This window comes from Anneissia japonica, unplaced genomic scaffold, assembly GCF_011630105.1.
Source record: "Anneissia japonica isolate Jap-2015-1 unplaced genomic scaffold, ASM1163010v1 scaffold2991_len510020_cov192, whole genome shotgun sequence".
Taxonomy (NCBI): Eukaryota; Metazoa; Echinodermata; class Crinoidea; order Comatulida; family Comatulidae; genus Anneissia; species Anneissia japonica.
The window spans coordinates 425560-442258 of NW_022724693.1; the positions used below are offsets into that span (position 1 = coordinate 425560).

Genomic DNA, 16699 nt, shown 5'->3' on the forward strand with positions numbered 1-16699 from the left:
CTCCCACACATCATTTTTTCCCGGCTGGTATCCTTGTTGTAGTGTTTATATGCCAGGTTAGGCCCCATAAAAAAATAATTTGTTTATCACCCTATCAAATCAAAGTATCAAAGAAAGACTGATGAGGGAGGGTTTTTTTTTTTTTTTTTTTTTTAAGTAAATCAATGGTAGGGACACATATAAAAAGTCATAATGCAATCAAATTTATATTTTAAAAAAAGTATGTTTTTGTTGTACCAGTAAACATATTTGCAAGAAATCCTGAGCTTTTCAAGGGAAAAAACGATGGAAAAACAACCATTTGAAATAAAAATATATGTTGAATAAATATGTATTGATTAAAAAAAGGCCGTGCGTGCGTGTTCCGGCCCCACAGACAGACGATAGGCCCTCACCTCACCCCTCTCTTATCACTAGGAATGAAGCCTAGGCTAGTGCCGTGGGGTCTGTCTGCAGGAAATGCGCAACTTGGCAAGCAACTGCTGCTGTCGTGTTTTTTTACTAGCTAAGCTAGTCTAGTAGGGCCCCGGGCCCTATGCTGGGCAGGATAAACGCTCTCTCAGACTCTAGACTAGGCCTACATGGCCTAGACTAGAGTAGAGAGCTGAGAGAAGTTCATTTAACTTTATTTTTAATAAGAAAACTAGAAATATACTTATCTTTTATAGTGAATATGTTGTTTGATGTGTGATGCAAGTTACGCCTAAAATACAGCATAAAATTAAAAAGCAAAAACAAATCCCGGCACGGCACACAGTATCTTTTCTCGCGCTGACTTTTTTCGAGCTGTTTCTTCAGTTCAGAACTAGCGTTGGGGTCATTCACGCTTGTCGCTGATTGGTCAGAAATAAAAATCCGTTCGGATTCACGTTTCCAATGGCTTTCTGATCCATTGCTCCGAATCCGGAGTCCGGGGGAAAAATCGGACTGTGTAGATGTGAACGCTTCTATTATTTACCACTAAAGCCATTTCTCACGATTTTTTCTCCGGACTCCGGACCGGAATCCGGGCTTGATGTGAACGTAGCTTTAATCAGTAAAAGCCGAGTTTGTAGGCCTGTTATCACCCTTCACTACAATAGTTAAACATAGACTAAAATACAGATTTTGACTAACAACAGAGCGCGCACAGCGCGTAAAATGAGAGTGTCTTTTTCACGAATAGACACAAGCTTCACTCCACGTGTAAACAACATATGCTGTGTTTATTCTTATCGTTTTCACGAACAGACACAAACAGTTCGCGCTAATTAACAGGTTAATTAAAGTTAAGAAAAGAAAACTAAATTAAACATTTAAATTGTTTAATGCTTTGATAATGTCGATATCTTGATAATGAAATTTGCGGTTTTATGAACTAGTCCACTTTAAACACGTTTTTCTCAAAACGCTGTTTTGGTCGAAATTGAAATTTATGTCTCTTCGTGAAAATATTAAATAAAATTTATAAGAAAACCGTTTATTGCACATGTTAATTTATGTTTTCTGTGAAGGACATCCTGATCCACCTCGGAACCTTGAGGTAACAGATATCTCCACTGACGCAGTGCGTCTTTATTGGCAACCACCATTCTATGACGGCGGAAACACAGTCACTAGCTATATGATAGAAAAACAGGAAATCGGCCATACTGCCTGGACACGGGTTCTAGCAAGTAGAAACTGTTTCCTGACTGTAGTTGGGCTCAAATCAAATACCGAATACAAGTTCAGAGTAACAGCTCTTAATAACTACGGTCCGAGTGAGCCTTGCACTGCCACGGCTATCATCAAAACAAAACGTAAGCATTCTGATGCATATTCGTTTATAATTGAAGTGATTGTGTATGCTTATTATTGTTATATGAACAATTGAAAAAACAACATTTTATGTTGTTTATTATTACTCAAAATTTACCATAGTAGTAAAGATAACATGCATAGTTAAACTTATTAAAAAAGCAGAACATAGAGTTTTCCTCATTGCCATGAGAACTAATTGTACAAGAAAATTTGGAAAGAAAGAAGGAAAAATTGTAAAATAAATAACAATCAATACAAATTATGAAGTAAAAAAACAACATGAAAACCAACTCGACGTCAGTGAAAGTAGAACTTGGACTACAATGGTAATAGCGAGGGCGATGTAGAGTGTTACACCAAAGCAAGGTCAATGCAGTGTTAGTTCTTTTACATTGCGTAATGCATTTTATGGCGTTTAACGTAGCTAGTTTGAAGCGCTTTAGAAAACGCAAATTGCGTAAGCATAGAATTGTAATTACCCGTTATTATTTCAATATGCACATCTTTGATATGCGGTCTGTTCTTGGCGAAAAAAACATTTGAAGATGAATAGAAGGAAAAATATATGGGATAGAAGAAAAAACAAATTATTGTCATTGTAATAGCTACTAATATCCAATTATCTTGCAGCATCTGACAGGGATCGTCCTCAGTTTGAAGATATTGAAGCCAAGAGAAAATACTACGATTCCGTCGGTAAGTAAAATAGCATACAAAGCATGATAAAAAAAAACTAGATAAACATAATGCTTCTACATACCTAGGGAGTCCCTTACATAATACTGGGTTTTCTGTCCCCATGATCTTTACAAACTGCACTGCAACCACAGCACTCTCATTTATGTATTTTGCGATCGTTTATTTAGACAAAATATAGTTAAATGTGTTAAAAAAGTAGTTTTGGTATGAATTTACTTACATTTTTACAATTTGCCATGACAGTGGATACCTCTCATATACCATCAAAATACGACTTCAAAAGAAAGACGGGATCAGTTTACGATTACTATGAAATATGTGAAGAGATTGGAAGGTAAGTTGAAGAAAATTAATTAACTTTTTGAAATCTATATACATATAGATATACATACAACATTGATATATATAAATATATATATATGTGTGTGTGTGTACGTATATATATACATCTAGATGTGTATAAGAGACAGCCGCTGAGGAGGTAAATATATATATATATATATATATATATCAATACATACAATAGTACAAACAAACAACAATATGATGAAACAAACTTTCTTATGCTCTTTTGGTATTCAGAGGTTCCTATGGTATTGTCTACCGTGCAATTGAAAAAGCAAATGGTAAAACATGGGCAGCTAAATTCATCCGTTGCCATGGAAAGGAACGCGAAGTAGTAATGCGTGAGATAAACATCATGTTGAAGCTCCATCATAGTGGACTTCTTCAGCTCCATGACGTCTTTGAGAATGAGGAAGAGATTGTCATGATTGTTGAATTGTAAGTCTTATTACTTTACCTGTGAATAAATCGACAATTGCTAGTTTCATAAAGTAGATTGGTTTTAATTTATAACTGTCGAAAGTCCAAATATATTTTCAGTGGGGTTCTTCTGGTATTGAATTGGGTAACACACCGGAGGGCAGTTTTCTACAGTTTTTCTTCCCCGTTTATTAACTTCCACATGGATGTTATTACACACATTACCAACGACAAAAAGATCTTTTTCGAAAGACGGTGCTCTATTGAAATATGAATATTGTCCCTCTCCAGCTGAAACACAAAGGGAATCGTTTCCATTTTGATAAAAAACATTTGTTTTAAAATGAAAATTTGTTGCAACCTATCGCTTGATTATTTATCAGCAATGATCATACAAACCTTTTCGTAAAATATTATGCAGCTTGACCTTTTTTAAGGTCGGTGTTGTCCGTGTCTATGTCTTCCCGCATAACTGTTTTTTACCCAATGTTAATTGTCTCTATAGTGAAAACCCATGTTATGATCATATGAATTTTCTTATGCTCTATATTTCTCATATGTAGCCTTTCTGGAGGCGAATTGTTTGAAAGGTTAATTGACGACAACTACATCTTGACAGAACCTGAAGTGGTTCATTATATGCGCCAAGTTTGTGAAGGCATCAGGCATATGCATGAAAGGCACGTGCTCCATCTGGACATAAAGGTAAACGTTATGAACGATTATGGTGTGCCAGTAATTATCTTACATTGAATAGCCATTTTAAAAAATAGAATAGTTTTACTACCTGTAGGCCTATTATCTTTAACATTAGGAGATGACATAAACACTCGTGCTAACTTTACTGTTTGTTTTTCAGCCTGAAAACATATTGTTTAAGACGCGAACGAGCGAGGATATAAAGATTATTGACTTTGGACTTGCTCATGAATTGGATCCTAACGAACCTATAAGAATGATGTTTGGCACCCCAGAGTTTGTTGCACCTGAAGTAGTCAACCATGAGCCAATTGGACTTCCGACAGACCTCTGGTCCCTTGGCGTCCTTGCTTACGTAATGTAAGTGGAGATGAAAATCATTGAATGCTTTTGTAATTCACTTAAACTATAACCTGGATTAGAACTCTCAGTTTATACATAGCCTACAAACTGCCCAAGACAATCAAATAATAGAATGACTTTACAAATGCATTTTTGAAATCGAATGAGTATTAGTCGAATTGATATAAAATTTGTATTATAATATAGATTTTGTCAAAACTTAAGACACTTTATCCACATGTCTCTCTCCACCCAGGTGTATAATTTGGTACCGAGTAGGCATTGTGTCAATTATGCGCTGACTCAGCAGCGACAGTTGTGGAGTATGTTCCACAGGCATCAATTTTGATGATTATTATTATTAGCAGCTATATTGAAAATGAAAAGTAAATAGTAACAACGCTGTTGTGTTATTTATTGTTTATAATAATACTGATTTGGCTGTCTCATCTCTATTGAGTCCTTTTAACACAATTTCACATTATTTACTTAAGGTTGTCTGGCTTGTCACCATTTATGGGTGAAACTGATCGAGAAACTTTGAAGAATGTAGCTAAAGGTGACTGGGAATTTGATGACGAGTGCTTTGATTATGTCTCTGATGAGGGTCTTGACTGGATTGAGAAGATTTTAGTCAAAGACAAAGAGTGAGAATTCTGTTTTTCTATACACGGCACATCTGTACTGTAAGTCACTCAATACAATAATATCTTATGTTGTATATCATTCGTTAAACGTAATTCATTTTTGTATATTTTAGTAAACGTATGACAATACAAGAAGCATTACGTCATCCGTGGCTGACGATGGATACCGATATCTTAGCTCGCCGACGAGCACGCCGCATCGACTCTAGTCGCTTGAAAGCATTCCAAGATAGGAGGAAACCAGACGTGGGTTACATATACTTATATGATTTTTTAATGTATTTGACACAAAATGCCATCTTAATGCTTCATTTTTTGGTATTTTATTCTAGAAAAATATAAACAACGATATCGTAGTTGATTTGTTGTTTATTTATGATGTCGTTGTAACTGTGGTCATATTTTTTAGGGTGCTGGACAAACATCGTTGGCTATTGGTCGATTAGCACATACTGGTGCCCTGCGTGAGGTTCACAAGACATTTAGAGGCCAAGCTTTGAACGAAAGAATCGTATTTATGGGTGAGTCGATATAATTCTGTCTCACGTTTCTGAAAATGCACATTGGCTTAACACACCACCCTAACGTAGGGCCTAATATTTCTAAGTTATGAGAATTATAAAGGAACCACATACGTGAAACATGTAAGAACTCAAAATGGATTCAATTCCGATAAATTATATAGGCATATAAATAGTTTTGGTCTGTCTTTCTTATTTATCTGTAAAGAACATGCAAAATATACGAACCATGTAAATTTGTGTAAACTGGTATGCACTTTATATTCTCATTAGGTGTAAGAGACGCCGCTCCACGGTTTGTCAAACCACTTGTCGATACTACAGCAATTGAAGCCAGTAATGGTCGTTTCGAATGCGAAGTTTTGGCGCTTACAGAACCGCTTATACTTTGGTAAGTATCAATTTCCCGATTTAAAGTCATGACTTGTACAATTATTAGTAATGTTTGCACTATACGAATTTACTAAATATTTTTCTGTTTACAGGTATAAAGGACAGAAACTTTTGCCAATCAGCATCAAGTATAAGATGTTCTACGATGACAGGAAATATACTCTTGTTGTCCATGATGCTAATATTGATGACATTTCCAAATACACTTGCAAAGCAAGCAACTCCTACGGTCACGCAACGTCGACAGCCTCGCTTGACGTAGAACGTATGTACCTACAGGCCTATATAATCGGACTGTATTTTTGAAGTGCATTGCACATAAACATAATTTTACATGTACGAATTCATAAGTGTCAGTTGCATGCTGAATACGCTTATGTCAAAAGGTGTACGTTATGGTATATCGTTTTAAACTTTATAGTATCAGTATTTTAAATCGTTTAATGGTCTGCAAGGTAGATAAACATTAGTATAGTTTTGCGGTAATATACTGTAGAATTCTATTCGAGTGTGTCAAGTTAGTCTCAACACATCAATTTTTCTCAAAACTGTAGTGTATCGCATTTTTAACGTTAATGAAAATTTGCTTGGCGTAAGCTTTCACAGCCAATTGCCTCAATGTGTTTTTTTTTTTTTTTTTTTTTTTTTTTTTTTTTTTGATGATGATGAACTTTTTTTTTTTTTTTAGTATTTGATGATGAGGAACTTGCTAGCCGAGGTGAAAGAAGAACTATTGGCTTCAAGCGTCAAAAGTAAGTATATTTTTTAAAATTTCAATTCACATGCAACAGCGGGTGACCTGCCACTTACATAAAGGAAACAATAAACTGATACAAATAAACTGCTACAATATACGGTAATCATAGCTTAAAAATATACATTTTATTGAACAGTTCTCATACCTAGATTATTTCGATGATGATATTACTACGAGTTTGCCATATAAAAGGCCTCATCGGGACGCTCGTATCTAATTTTAGTCTATCTTGAATATAACTCGTATCTAACTCCATACGAAATTGTGAAGGTCGTGAAGTAACCTCGTAACTAATTCTGAGAACTCGTAAAGAAATGTGTATGGGACCAAGGAGGTATAAAATAAATATACTTCCTTGATGGGACTCGTATATTATGAGATGATTCCTACCGATTAGACCGCGATTCTTGGAATTAAACTTAGATGCGTGAGCTGCATTTAGTCATCAAAATGTTGTAGAAAACTATGCAAGAAATAAAGAAATTGCTAAAATAATTTCGTATGTTTTTTGTAAATCCCATAATTATAAGTTTGTTTCTGTTTGTTTTTACATACTATAATGTTTGCTTAGCCATTTAACGTAGTTGTCTAATCTAATTTTGTTGATAACCACAGGATTCCTTTGGGAGAACGTGCGAGGAAACGCCGATCACTACACGCCGCAGCCACTGGATACTCTGATATGCCCCCACAGTTTATTTCTACTCTTCAAGATCAAGAATGTGGACTAGGATTCATTTTACCCCTAACATTCCAGGGTATGTATATTGTATACCTGTAATCTACTATCTTTTTCTAATATAGGTGCATCATATCTGATAATAGCAATCATGATGAGGTTGTTGAAGGTGACAATCTGATGCTTATCATTGAATACTCTTTTCGATAAGAGGATACTAAAAACAGCATAATTCTTGGTCATTTCACTTACAAAACAACATGATTCTGTATCAATACACCATGATATCATCGACATTTACTAACCAAACTAGACGTCTTCAGCTTAATTTTCACTAATCCACTAATGTGGAGATTCTTAACAATAGCAATGGTGATGGGAGTGGTTATAGAGTAATGTAATCGCCTCTTCATAAAATTGATGATATTTTATAACAGATAATCTGATTTACAATAATTATTATTAATAATAATTTACTTATTTTTAAGCATCTTGGTACTAATTATGGTAACATCATCATTTTGTATTATAAAAATGCGATAAGTTGTAACGTTATTTTGACATATGAAATTTCTTGCTTCAGTATACGTACCACCAGAACCTCATGTTAGTTGGTTCAAGGGTTCAAACGAGATAGTGGATGGCCGGCACTACAAAATGTGTGCGACTAACGGTTCATACATGTTGGAGATACAAGAGACGACTTTAGAAGACACTGGTGAATACTCTGCGCGAGTGACCAATATTGAAGGAACATCAATCACCAAATGCACAGTTTCTGTCGACGGTAATTGCTTTCTTCAATATATTTATATATTGAATAGTTTTCGAGTACAGTGATAGCCACTGTTACTGTATATTATCAATATATCAACTTGTACATTGCAATGGTAAAATGGGTATTCTCTATCCATTATTGAAATAATGAAAAAGACTTTATGAACAATCAAGTCATTGGTACAAACTAATTTAATATATTATTTCATAACATCTTTATAGTGCTTAAATCAAGAAGTAATTTATACCAGAATGTTTTGCATTGGGAATTGTTACAATTTTTAATAGTTCTTAGATAATTAAGAAATATGTGAATCATTTTGATAATTTTAAATTTAAGGTAATGTGATGAAATGTAGTTAGATTTATATAAACTTTATATACCGAAGCTCTCAGAGCGCCCGAAAGGCGTGGACCATATCGTACAGTAACTTCCTTCTCCGCTAAGGGTCACTTTTTGAGCTACCCGGAAAACCGGTGCCAGCTGAAAAACAATATTGAGGGAGTAATTTCAGTGTTTTGGTTAGTTTTCTCTACATTGGGACCTCCTACTACCAAGCGTGACATACCTTTATAAAGGGGAAAATAGGGTTTTATTGTTCTCTTCAATGCAATATTGAAGCAATTTAGCTGGCAAGCTGCAATATTTTAAACAAGAAATTGAAATTGTAATGGTCAAAATTACACTTTAACGTGTATTCGTTCATTCGATTTCTTTTCTCCCTTTGGTCATTCAAAAATTCTACTTTCAAATTCCAGAACACTACATTGACAAGTACGCCGACTACCAGAAACCATATTTTGAGAAACAATTGAGAGACATCCTCATCGTTGAGGGCAGTGCGGCCCGTCTTGAGTGTAAAATTAGTGCAGTACCTGAGCCAGAAATAAGATGGTACGTCCGTATTTTTTATAATTTCAATCTCTCGTAATTTTCAATCTTAAAACAATAATATTTGTATTGTTAGATACTATTTGATCTATATCTATATGAAATTTAAATTGCCTTGTAGGTTCAAAGATGACAAGGAAGTAGCGGACGGACATCACTACAAGATAGACTGTGAAGATGATGATTCCTACACCTTAACCATCCAAGAAGCCTTCTTACAAGACGGTGGTTCTTACACTTGTCAAGCCAGTAATCTTCTTGGCCGTATATCATGCGAAGCTATCCTGACTGTGAAACGTGAGTGGAAAATTATTTATTCATATACTAATTTATATTGTTTTAGTTTTAGTCTCAAAGGGTAGAGGTGTTAATTTTATAAAGTGTCTTTCTTAAGTTTTAAAGATATACGATAAGAAATCCTGAAAAACCATTAAAAAATAAAACAAATTTAATCATTGAACTGATGATTTTAACAATTTTTAACAAAATACGTTATCAACTTTCAATAAAATATAGATTGAAAATGTTTAGTTTTTGCCCACATTTGATTACGAAAATGATTAAATCGTAAGCAACCCAAGTATCCAATCGTTTGTAACTGACGACAGAATGTTGGTTTAATGTCTTCCATCACGCCCTTTAAATTCTGTTACTGAAAACAACTGCATAAACAAATAATGAAAAATAAGATAATGTGTTTTCATCCATTCTTAAGCATTAACCATCTATAACGACAGACTCTTTCTGGAAGTGGACTGAATATACCGACTTTCATTCTTAATAAGTTTAAGTATTTAATATATTGTATACTAATGAACAATAATGGTAAAAATCACAGATTCAGTAAGTACATGCAGACCAGGCTATAATTGAGATAGGTGCCACTTGGAGAGGTAGAAATTCTCATATGGTCTTTCTATACAAGTTTTTTATGGGGAATCAGAATATGTGAGGTAAAAGAGGTGTAACCTGAGAACTTTTGCGTGAGGGCGCTTTTTTTCAAAATGGCCGCCAAAATCCAATAATCTACATATATATAGGTAAAATAAGCACAAAAGAGATAGGTTTGACCAAATTTTGAATATGTAATGATAGGAGTAAAGTATAATTAGCCGAAGTTATTAATGTGAAGACTACGAGAGGCAATTGAGGGCGCTTTTTAAAATAGCGGCCAAAATTAAAGAACAGCTTAACAGCAGCTTAATCAATACCCTAAATAAATTTGGTTAAATTACAAAACATGAATGTAATAACTGCTGTTTAATTTTTAAACCCAAAATAACATATTTTAGGGTGGTAAGCTAACTCACTTTTGGAAATGTAAGTAAAAATGCCCCCTTATATTAGTCCTTTTCTGTTTTGAAGAATAGAAAATATCACCAGAATCCTAAAAACAAAGGATTCCTTGCAAATATCCGATTGTTTTTCATTATTTTTGTGTACTACACAAGGTATTCCAGAGGACCACACAAATAACTACCATAATTTTCATGTATAAAGGCATTAATTCATTTATAACATAATTGTCCTTTAACCCTATGTTGAGCAATAGTCTTCATGTATTGCTAATCACACTGCAATCTGAAAGTCTTCCGTCTTTATTATAAACAGTTCTTGGACGTCCATGGGATCACTGTCTCAATCATTTTTTGCTTCATTTGATCATTCCATCTGCTGTGAATACTATTTTTATTGACCAAATCATTTACGTCTGCTTAATTTCCATCTTAGCGATTAAATTTGCTTAAGTGCTCAAGGGTCTGCTTGCAAACATAGTGGTAGCAATGATATGTCTGTGATCTTGTTGCCTCTATTGAACATTTCACATCTTGCTTGATTTACACTTTTCCTCTTAACACCATGCCGCAGTCTTCAAGTTCCTTAGACATCTTTTGTGACAAAACATCTAAAACTTGAAAGTTGCAGAAAGTGTCAACAAAACTTTGCCTTCGACTACAGAAGCACTAGATCCAAAAAGGGATGATCTCTTCTCTGGTGAAAGTTCACTTAATTCGAACAACTTTCGGTATTTGCCAATGTCTGTGTCTAAAATGACTCTCTCTCCGTTGTCATAAAATAAGATATACAGTAGCAACGACTGCAATATCAATGTCTCCAGAGTGGAACGGTTGATATTTATATATTGGTTATTCCTTAAAGCATGCATTGCATGCAGGACGACTTTCGGGTCTGCTTTTCTTGGCTGCTACGAAGATCTGGAACTAATACAAAATCTCTTTCAGTGACAAGGATGCATTTTTTCCGATAGCAATAGTATTCAAGAAGGCATCCAACCAGTTTGCCGAAATCCCAGTTTGCAGAAACTCAGTTTGCCGAAACTCAGAATGCCAAATCCAGTTCACTGAAATCATGAAATCCTAGTTTCCCAAAACTCTGTTTTCCGAAACCCAGTCCAAATCTGTGTTACAAAAGTACAGCATACTGTGCATTTGAAAGGAAGGAGCTTCATTTGTGTACAAATTAAAAGGGAAAATATTGGAAGACAACAAAGCTGTAGAAAAACACACTTGAAAGCATGGCTACCAGTTAAAATCAGAAATGAAATGAAATTAAGGATAAGCATCGTATCCTTCTAAAATACTCCCTCTGCAAACCCTATCAGGATTGTTGTGCCAGGCCCCTGACCACCGAGGCTCTAGTCGGCCCCTTGAGTCAGACGCCCTGTCGACAAATTTCTGGAACCACAATTGGCATATGTGTATAATTGTATATTATTAATTTCCTTTATTATTATTTTTTTAAATAAATTTATGTATTTATCATAGGTATGCTAATAAAACGTTTTAACTGCCAGGCCTATTATATTGAATTTTATTTGCTGATAGCTAATTGATTTACAGATTAAAAAAAAGATTCATTTAACTACAATAAACCGCTATTTCTTATACGAATACATAGTTTTTTATGCTGTGGTTAATGTTTTAAGGCTTTTATTTTATTTTCGACAAAGTGGGTTTCAGCGCACACCGGGTTTCAACAAACTGGGATTCGTAGTTTTTGATTCAGCAAACTGGCATTCGGCAAACTGTGTTTTGGCAAAGTAAACTCGAAAATCTGACAGTCGGCAACCTAGGGTTCTACCATCTGGCGTAGAAAAAACCCAAAATATGTTATTTTAGATTTAAAAAGTCAACAGCAGTTAGTACATTCCTGTTTTGTAAATTAAACAAATTTATCTAGGGTATTGAAGCTGCTGTTAAGTTGTTATTTAATGTTGGCGGCCATTTTAAAAAGCGCCCTCAATTGCATCCCGAAATCTTCACATTAATAACTTTACCAAGTTATACTTTACTCCTATCATTACATATTCAAAAGTTGGTCAAACCTACCTCTTCTGTGCTTATTTTACCCATATATATGTAGTTTATTGAATTTTGGCGGCCATTTTGAAAAAAGCGCCCTCACGCGAAAGTTCCCAGGTTACACCTCTTTTACCTCACATATTCCGATTCCCCATAAAAAAAAAACTGGTATAGAAAAACCATATGAGAATTTCTACCTCCCCAAGTGGCACCTATCTCAAATATAGCCTGGTCTAATGAGTATTTTTTTACAACGGATAGTCTAAAACCGGATAAAGAACTTTATTAAATGGATTGGCCTAGGTTCTCTTATAATAACACCGTAGAAGAAAGACATGTGGAATTTTCTGTGAATCCCAATCCCAAAAAGAAGTAACATACTAGGTATTAGCTTGGGTTTCAGGCCCTAATTTTGGGTTGCTCTTCGTGCGCGCCATACCAATAAATTAAAAAAAAATAATTGATTGCTTGCATGAATAAATGACTGATTGATTGATTGGTTGGTTGTTTGGTTGATTGATTAATTGGTAAATTGGTTAATTTGTTAATTAGTTGATTATTTAATTAGTTAATTCTGTAGCTAAGATATATTATTTACTTTAGTTAGATGCAGGACCACAAACACAGGTTCTGTCTTCTTGGTTTCTTGGCACTTGTATAATCGTATATTATGATTTCCACCGGGATTTAAAGCGGGGACCTGTCGCTAACGAAACTAACGTCACACCCAACTAGACAACTATTACATTTTTAGTTATTTGCGATCCGGTAAGACAATAAGAACCTTCAATCATTGTTCCTTTGACTATGGCATACCATTCTAGAAAGTTTCATTCACATCCATTGATGAAATTTTCATAGCGGGTCGAGATACATGGCTAAATGAAAAAAAAAAGGATTAGCCTTTATCTAGAGATTAATCTCGTAGGTTTTCACACTTTTTACATAAGCAGTTCTTGACTGATTTATGGTTTTTTAAATTTTTTTTATTTATTAATTTTTTTTTGTGTGTGTAATTAGAAATTTTGAAATTTATGAATCCCAGTACTGTGATGATAGGCCGGCTGCCCAGTATTAAACAGTGCACACATCTGGGTTACCCTCCAATAACAATTATTAGGAAATAGCAATAATTATTAGGAAAAGTTAACTATAAAGTATTAATTTCTTTTTTTTCTTCTTAATACATGAAAATATTATAACAATTACTACAATACAATTTTTTTTTCTGATTGCATCATATGCTTTATAATCATTTGGGTGATTCCATGGTAACTGACGTTACATTTCATCCTTTATTATAGTCACTTTACATTAAAAACATGAAAAATCTACAGGGAATTATTTTTTTATTAAAATGGGAATGAAATATAGGAATAGCAATTTAAAAATGTTTAAAAATATATATCTCATGTCCAATAGATAGACAAAACAGGAGGGAAGGAAAATAGGCTATAAAACTTTGATTAGAGCATTGGTTAGGCTTTTTTATTTTCATTTTGTGTTAAAAAAAATGGTTTATGTTTTGAGGTTTCCGTTTTCGTATGCAGGTCTCCGTTTTCAAATATAAAGAATAGCACAACCACCACCATTCTTTCATAAAAATCATCCTAACAATTATTTACTAATCAAATAAAAGATGCATAAATCCGACCGTTAATTTGACAGCAAATTTACAAAAGAAACAATTTAAATTTTCTCAACATTTATTTCATCCATTTATTTTAAGATAAAAAAAAAAGACAATACAAAATCAAGCAAGACTACAATAGCTAGGTGCCAGGTAAAAGCAAAAAAAAATTTGTTTAATAAATCCAGAGAGTCAGCTTCCGGCCTCTCTTCCGAGATTATGTTCAACTTCTCAGCACATAAATCCTGCAATGGAAACATGTCATGCGCAGATACCAAAAGTTACACGAAATTGTTTAAGCGGAACTCTCAGCAAAATTAGATATGGAGATGTGGGATAGGGAAAAATCCTGAGAAGGTACATAAAACCATTCATGTGTTAACTTAGACATATAGGGATGTGGGCTGAATCACCCGTGCGGAACTCTGCTATCCAAAGTTGTAGGCTCATTGTGTGTACTGTAGCGTGTACCTAAATACAACGGTGGGGGAAAACTAGATGTAAAAGCAGTATGTTCTAACTTAAATGTTGTACTCGGTAAAATGAGTTATGCTGAGCCGATTTTCACCATTTAAAAGTCAATATGAAGTGCTAGTTAACGTTTAATATTTTATTTGGAAAGAAAATAATGAAATTATGTCTCTAAAGTTCATATGCTCTAGCCGAATGTAGTAGGCCTACAATTGTTTATCAGTGAGATTAATCTGCTCAATAAACAATTTTAATTACTTGTGCAAATATAGAGATGTGGGTAACCCACATCTCTATATTATTATTATTTTATTATTAAATTAGGGCAGTGTTTTTTTTTTTGTAAATTGCGACTACACTATTATCAGTGGAAATCATCCACCGTCTAATTTACGATCAAACAGGACTGGGGAGATAGAAAGCACATAATAACACATTATAATTTAGTAGACCATTTTTTTACAAACAAGAAGGTAAAAATAAGGGACTGGAAATAATTAATTTATCATGACTTCATCTTTAAGATTGAGTGAACGTATCATCGGCGTACAATTTAAATAAACTGTACTGTATTGAGTTGACTAAAAAATATGCAGATAATATTAAACACCATACAGCACTGGTTTTAATGCATAAGAAGGAAAATATCGTTTATAGTAGCAACGTGCACTATTGAGTTTGTATAAAAGTTACCTTTCCAAAAATTATAATTATTATTATTATGTTCACAATAAATTGAACATGAGGACGTAATGACGTAACTAGAAGTCATCTGCACATGTTCGCGTAGATTCCAGGACGCAATTTTACCGTAGGAGCATCGCATGAGTGAATCAGTTCTAGCGTCACGTCGTTGCGCAATTTGAACGCTCCCTAATCTTGTAATTCGAAGAACCTCTAATTTATAAGTCCGAAAAAATATAATACGAGTTGATCAATAAAAGATCACGGCTACACTTTCCAATGAAGAGATTTAGATATAATTACGTCACGAAATTCAATAAATAAAGTTAACTATATTTTGCTATAAATCGTTAGCAATCGTTAAAGAAATTGAGCCTAATTTTAGGTAGTCTATTGGGGGACGGGTTTCTACATTTTTCCACTACTGAACTGTCACATTATGACTGAAATTTTTGCATTTAATTAGCTCTTAAAGCGTATTACCAATTCAAGCATAATTATTATTAAAGGTGGGCAAACAAACTTTCGTACAAACGTGAATCCTATTAATTTTGAAGTTACAGAGCTAGGTGTAACACTACTTGCTCAAAATGTAACGTTGATGGCTAGCAATTACCGGTAATATTATATTATTATTGACATTGCAATGCTGCAATGTCTCGAATTCTTTGTTTCATACGTATAGTATCAGTTTGTATTTGTAAAGCAACATAATTGCATATTGTAATAATACTCATTAGTAATATTAATTAATACATAATATAATGTATAATGTAAATAATAATAGTAAAATTTTTATTAATATTGATACTACAGTGATAAATAGTATGCTAATGCTAATAATGATGACACTATTAAAGCTGATACTAATAATTATCATAATAGTAATAATAGGTCCAATTTACAATATAAATTACATTTTTTTTAGATCGTAATAAATGATAGTCATATTTAATACAGTACTGATACCTTTCGTTGACACGTTGCTTTAGGAATTTGACCTTACTGACGAAGGCGTACTGCAATTTCAGCACTCTCTAATGAGGATGCCTACATAATTTTGAGCCGAACCCTATCGTCAAGCATTGCTGGAAATAGTTGAGATAGATAGGATAACATTAGCAGTAGGCCATGGTCCAAAATAATGTAACTCTATATTATGTTGTTGTATGGACTTTATTGAATATTTGTTTGAAATAAAAAACTGATGGTTGAAATGTATTTAAAGGACAATATTTAGAATGCTAGGCTTCATAAATTATATTACAATTATGATTTTACATGATTTTCTTTGGTTTTAGACGATATATATTGTGGCGTATCTAATCATTTTGAAATGGGGGTGGACTGATGCGGTGGGAGGAGGGGAAATATGTCGCAAAATAAGGCGATATGAGGTGATTTTTTATTACTTAAGTTGTTTTTTTTTTTGTTTTTTTTTTGGCATTGAACATTTCCAGTGGAGTGCGCCCCAACATCCCGCGTAACCCCCTGGATACGCCGCTGGATATAACTATAAATAATGTATATCAAGCTAATATGTCGCCAGCCATTCATGAATATCATTATACGATTGGGGCATCGTATCAATTAATGGTTTTAAGTATAGGCCTAATATTTTTGTAAGCTCGAAGGTCA

The 16699-nt window shown here is 33.9% G+C and overlaps 1 protein-coding gene across 1 annotated transcript in view; it reads left to right on the forward strand.

The window, feature by feature from the left end:
• The window catches only part of LOC117112529 (titin-like), a 138608-nt gene that overhangs the window by 109994 nt on the left and 11915 nt on the right, over positions 1-16699 (forward strand). The window contains exons 118-133 of the mRNA XM_033255611.1: positions 1494-1781; positions 2413-2478; positions 2725-2815; positions 3064-3264; positions 3810-3951; positions 4106-4305; positions 4782-4934; positions 5048-5180; positions 5344-5455; positions 5729-5846; positions 5941-6113; positions 6537-6600; positions 7221-7363; positions 7868-8071; positions 8821-8956; positions 9075-9250. Coding sequence (XP_033111502.1) covers positions 1494-1781; positions 2413-2478; positions 2725-2815; positions 3064-3264; positions 3810-3951; positions 4106-4305; positions 4782-4934; positions 5048-5180; positions 5344-5455; positions 5729-5846; positions 5941-6113; positions 6537-6600; positions 7221-7363; positions 7868-8071; positions 8821-8956; positions 9075-9250 — 2400 coding nt within the window. The remainder of the gene's footprint in view (positions 1-1493; positions 1782-2412; positions 2479-2724; positions 2816-3063; positions 3265-3809; positions 3952-4105; positions 4306-4781; positions 4935-5047; positions 5181-5343; positions 5456-5728; positions 5847-5940; positions 6114-6536; positions 6601-7220; positions 7364-7867; positions 8072-8820; positions 8957-9074; positions 9251-16699) is intronic.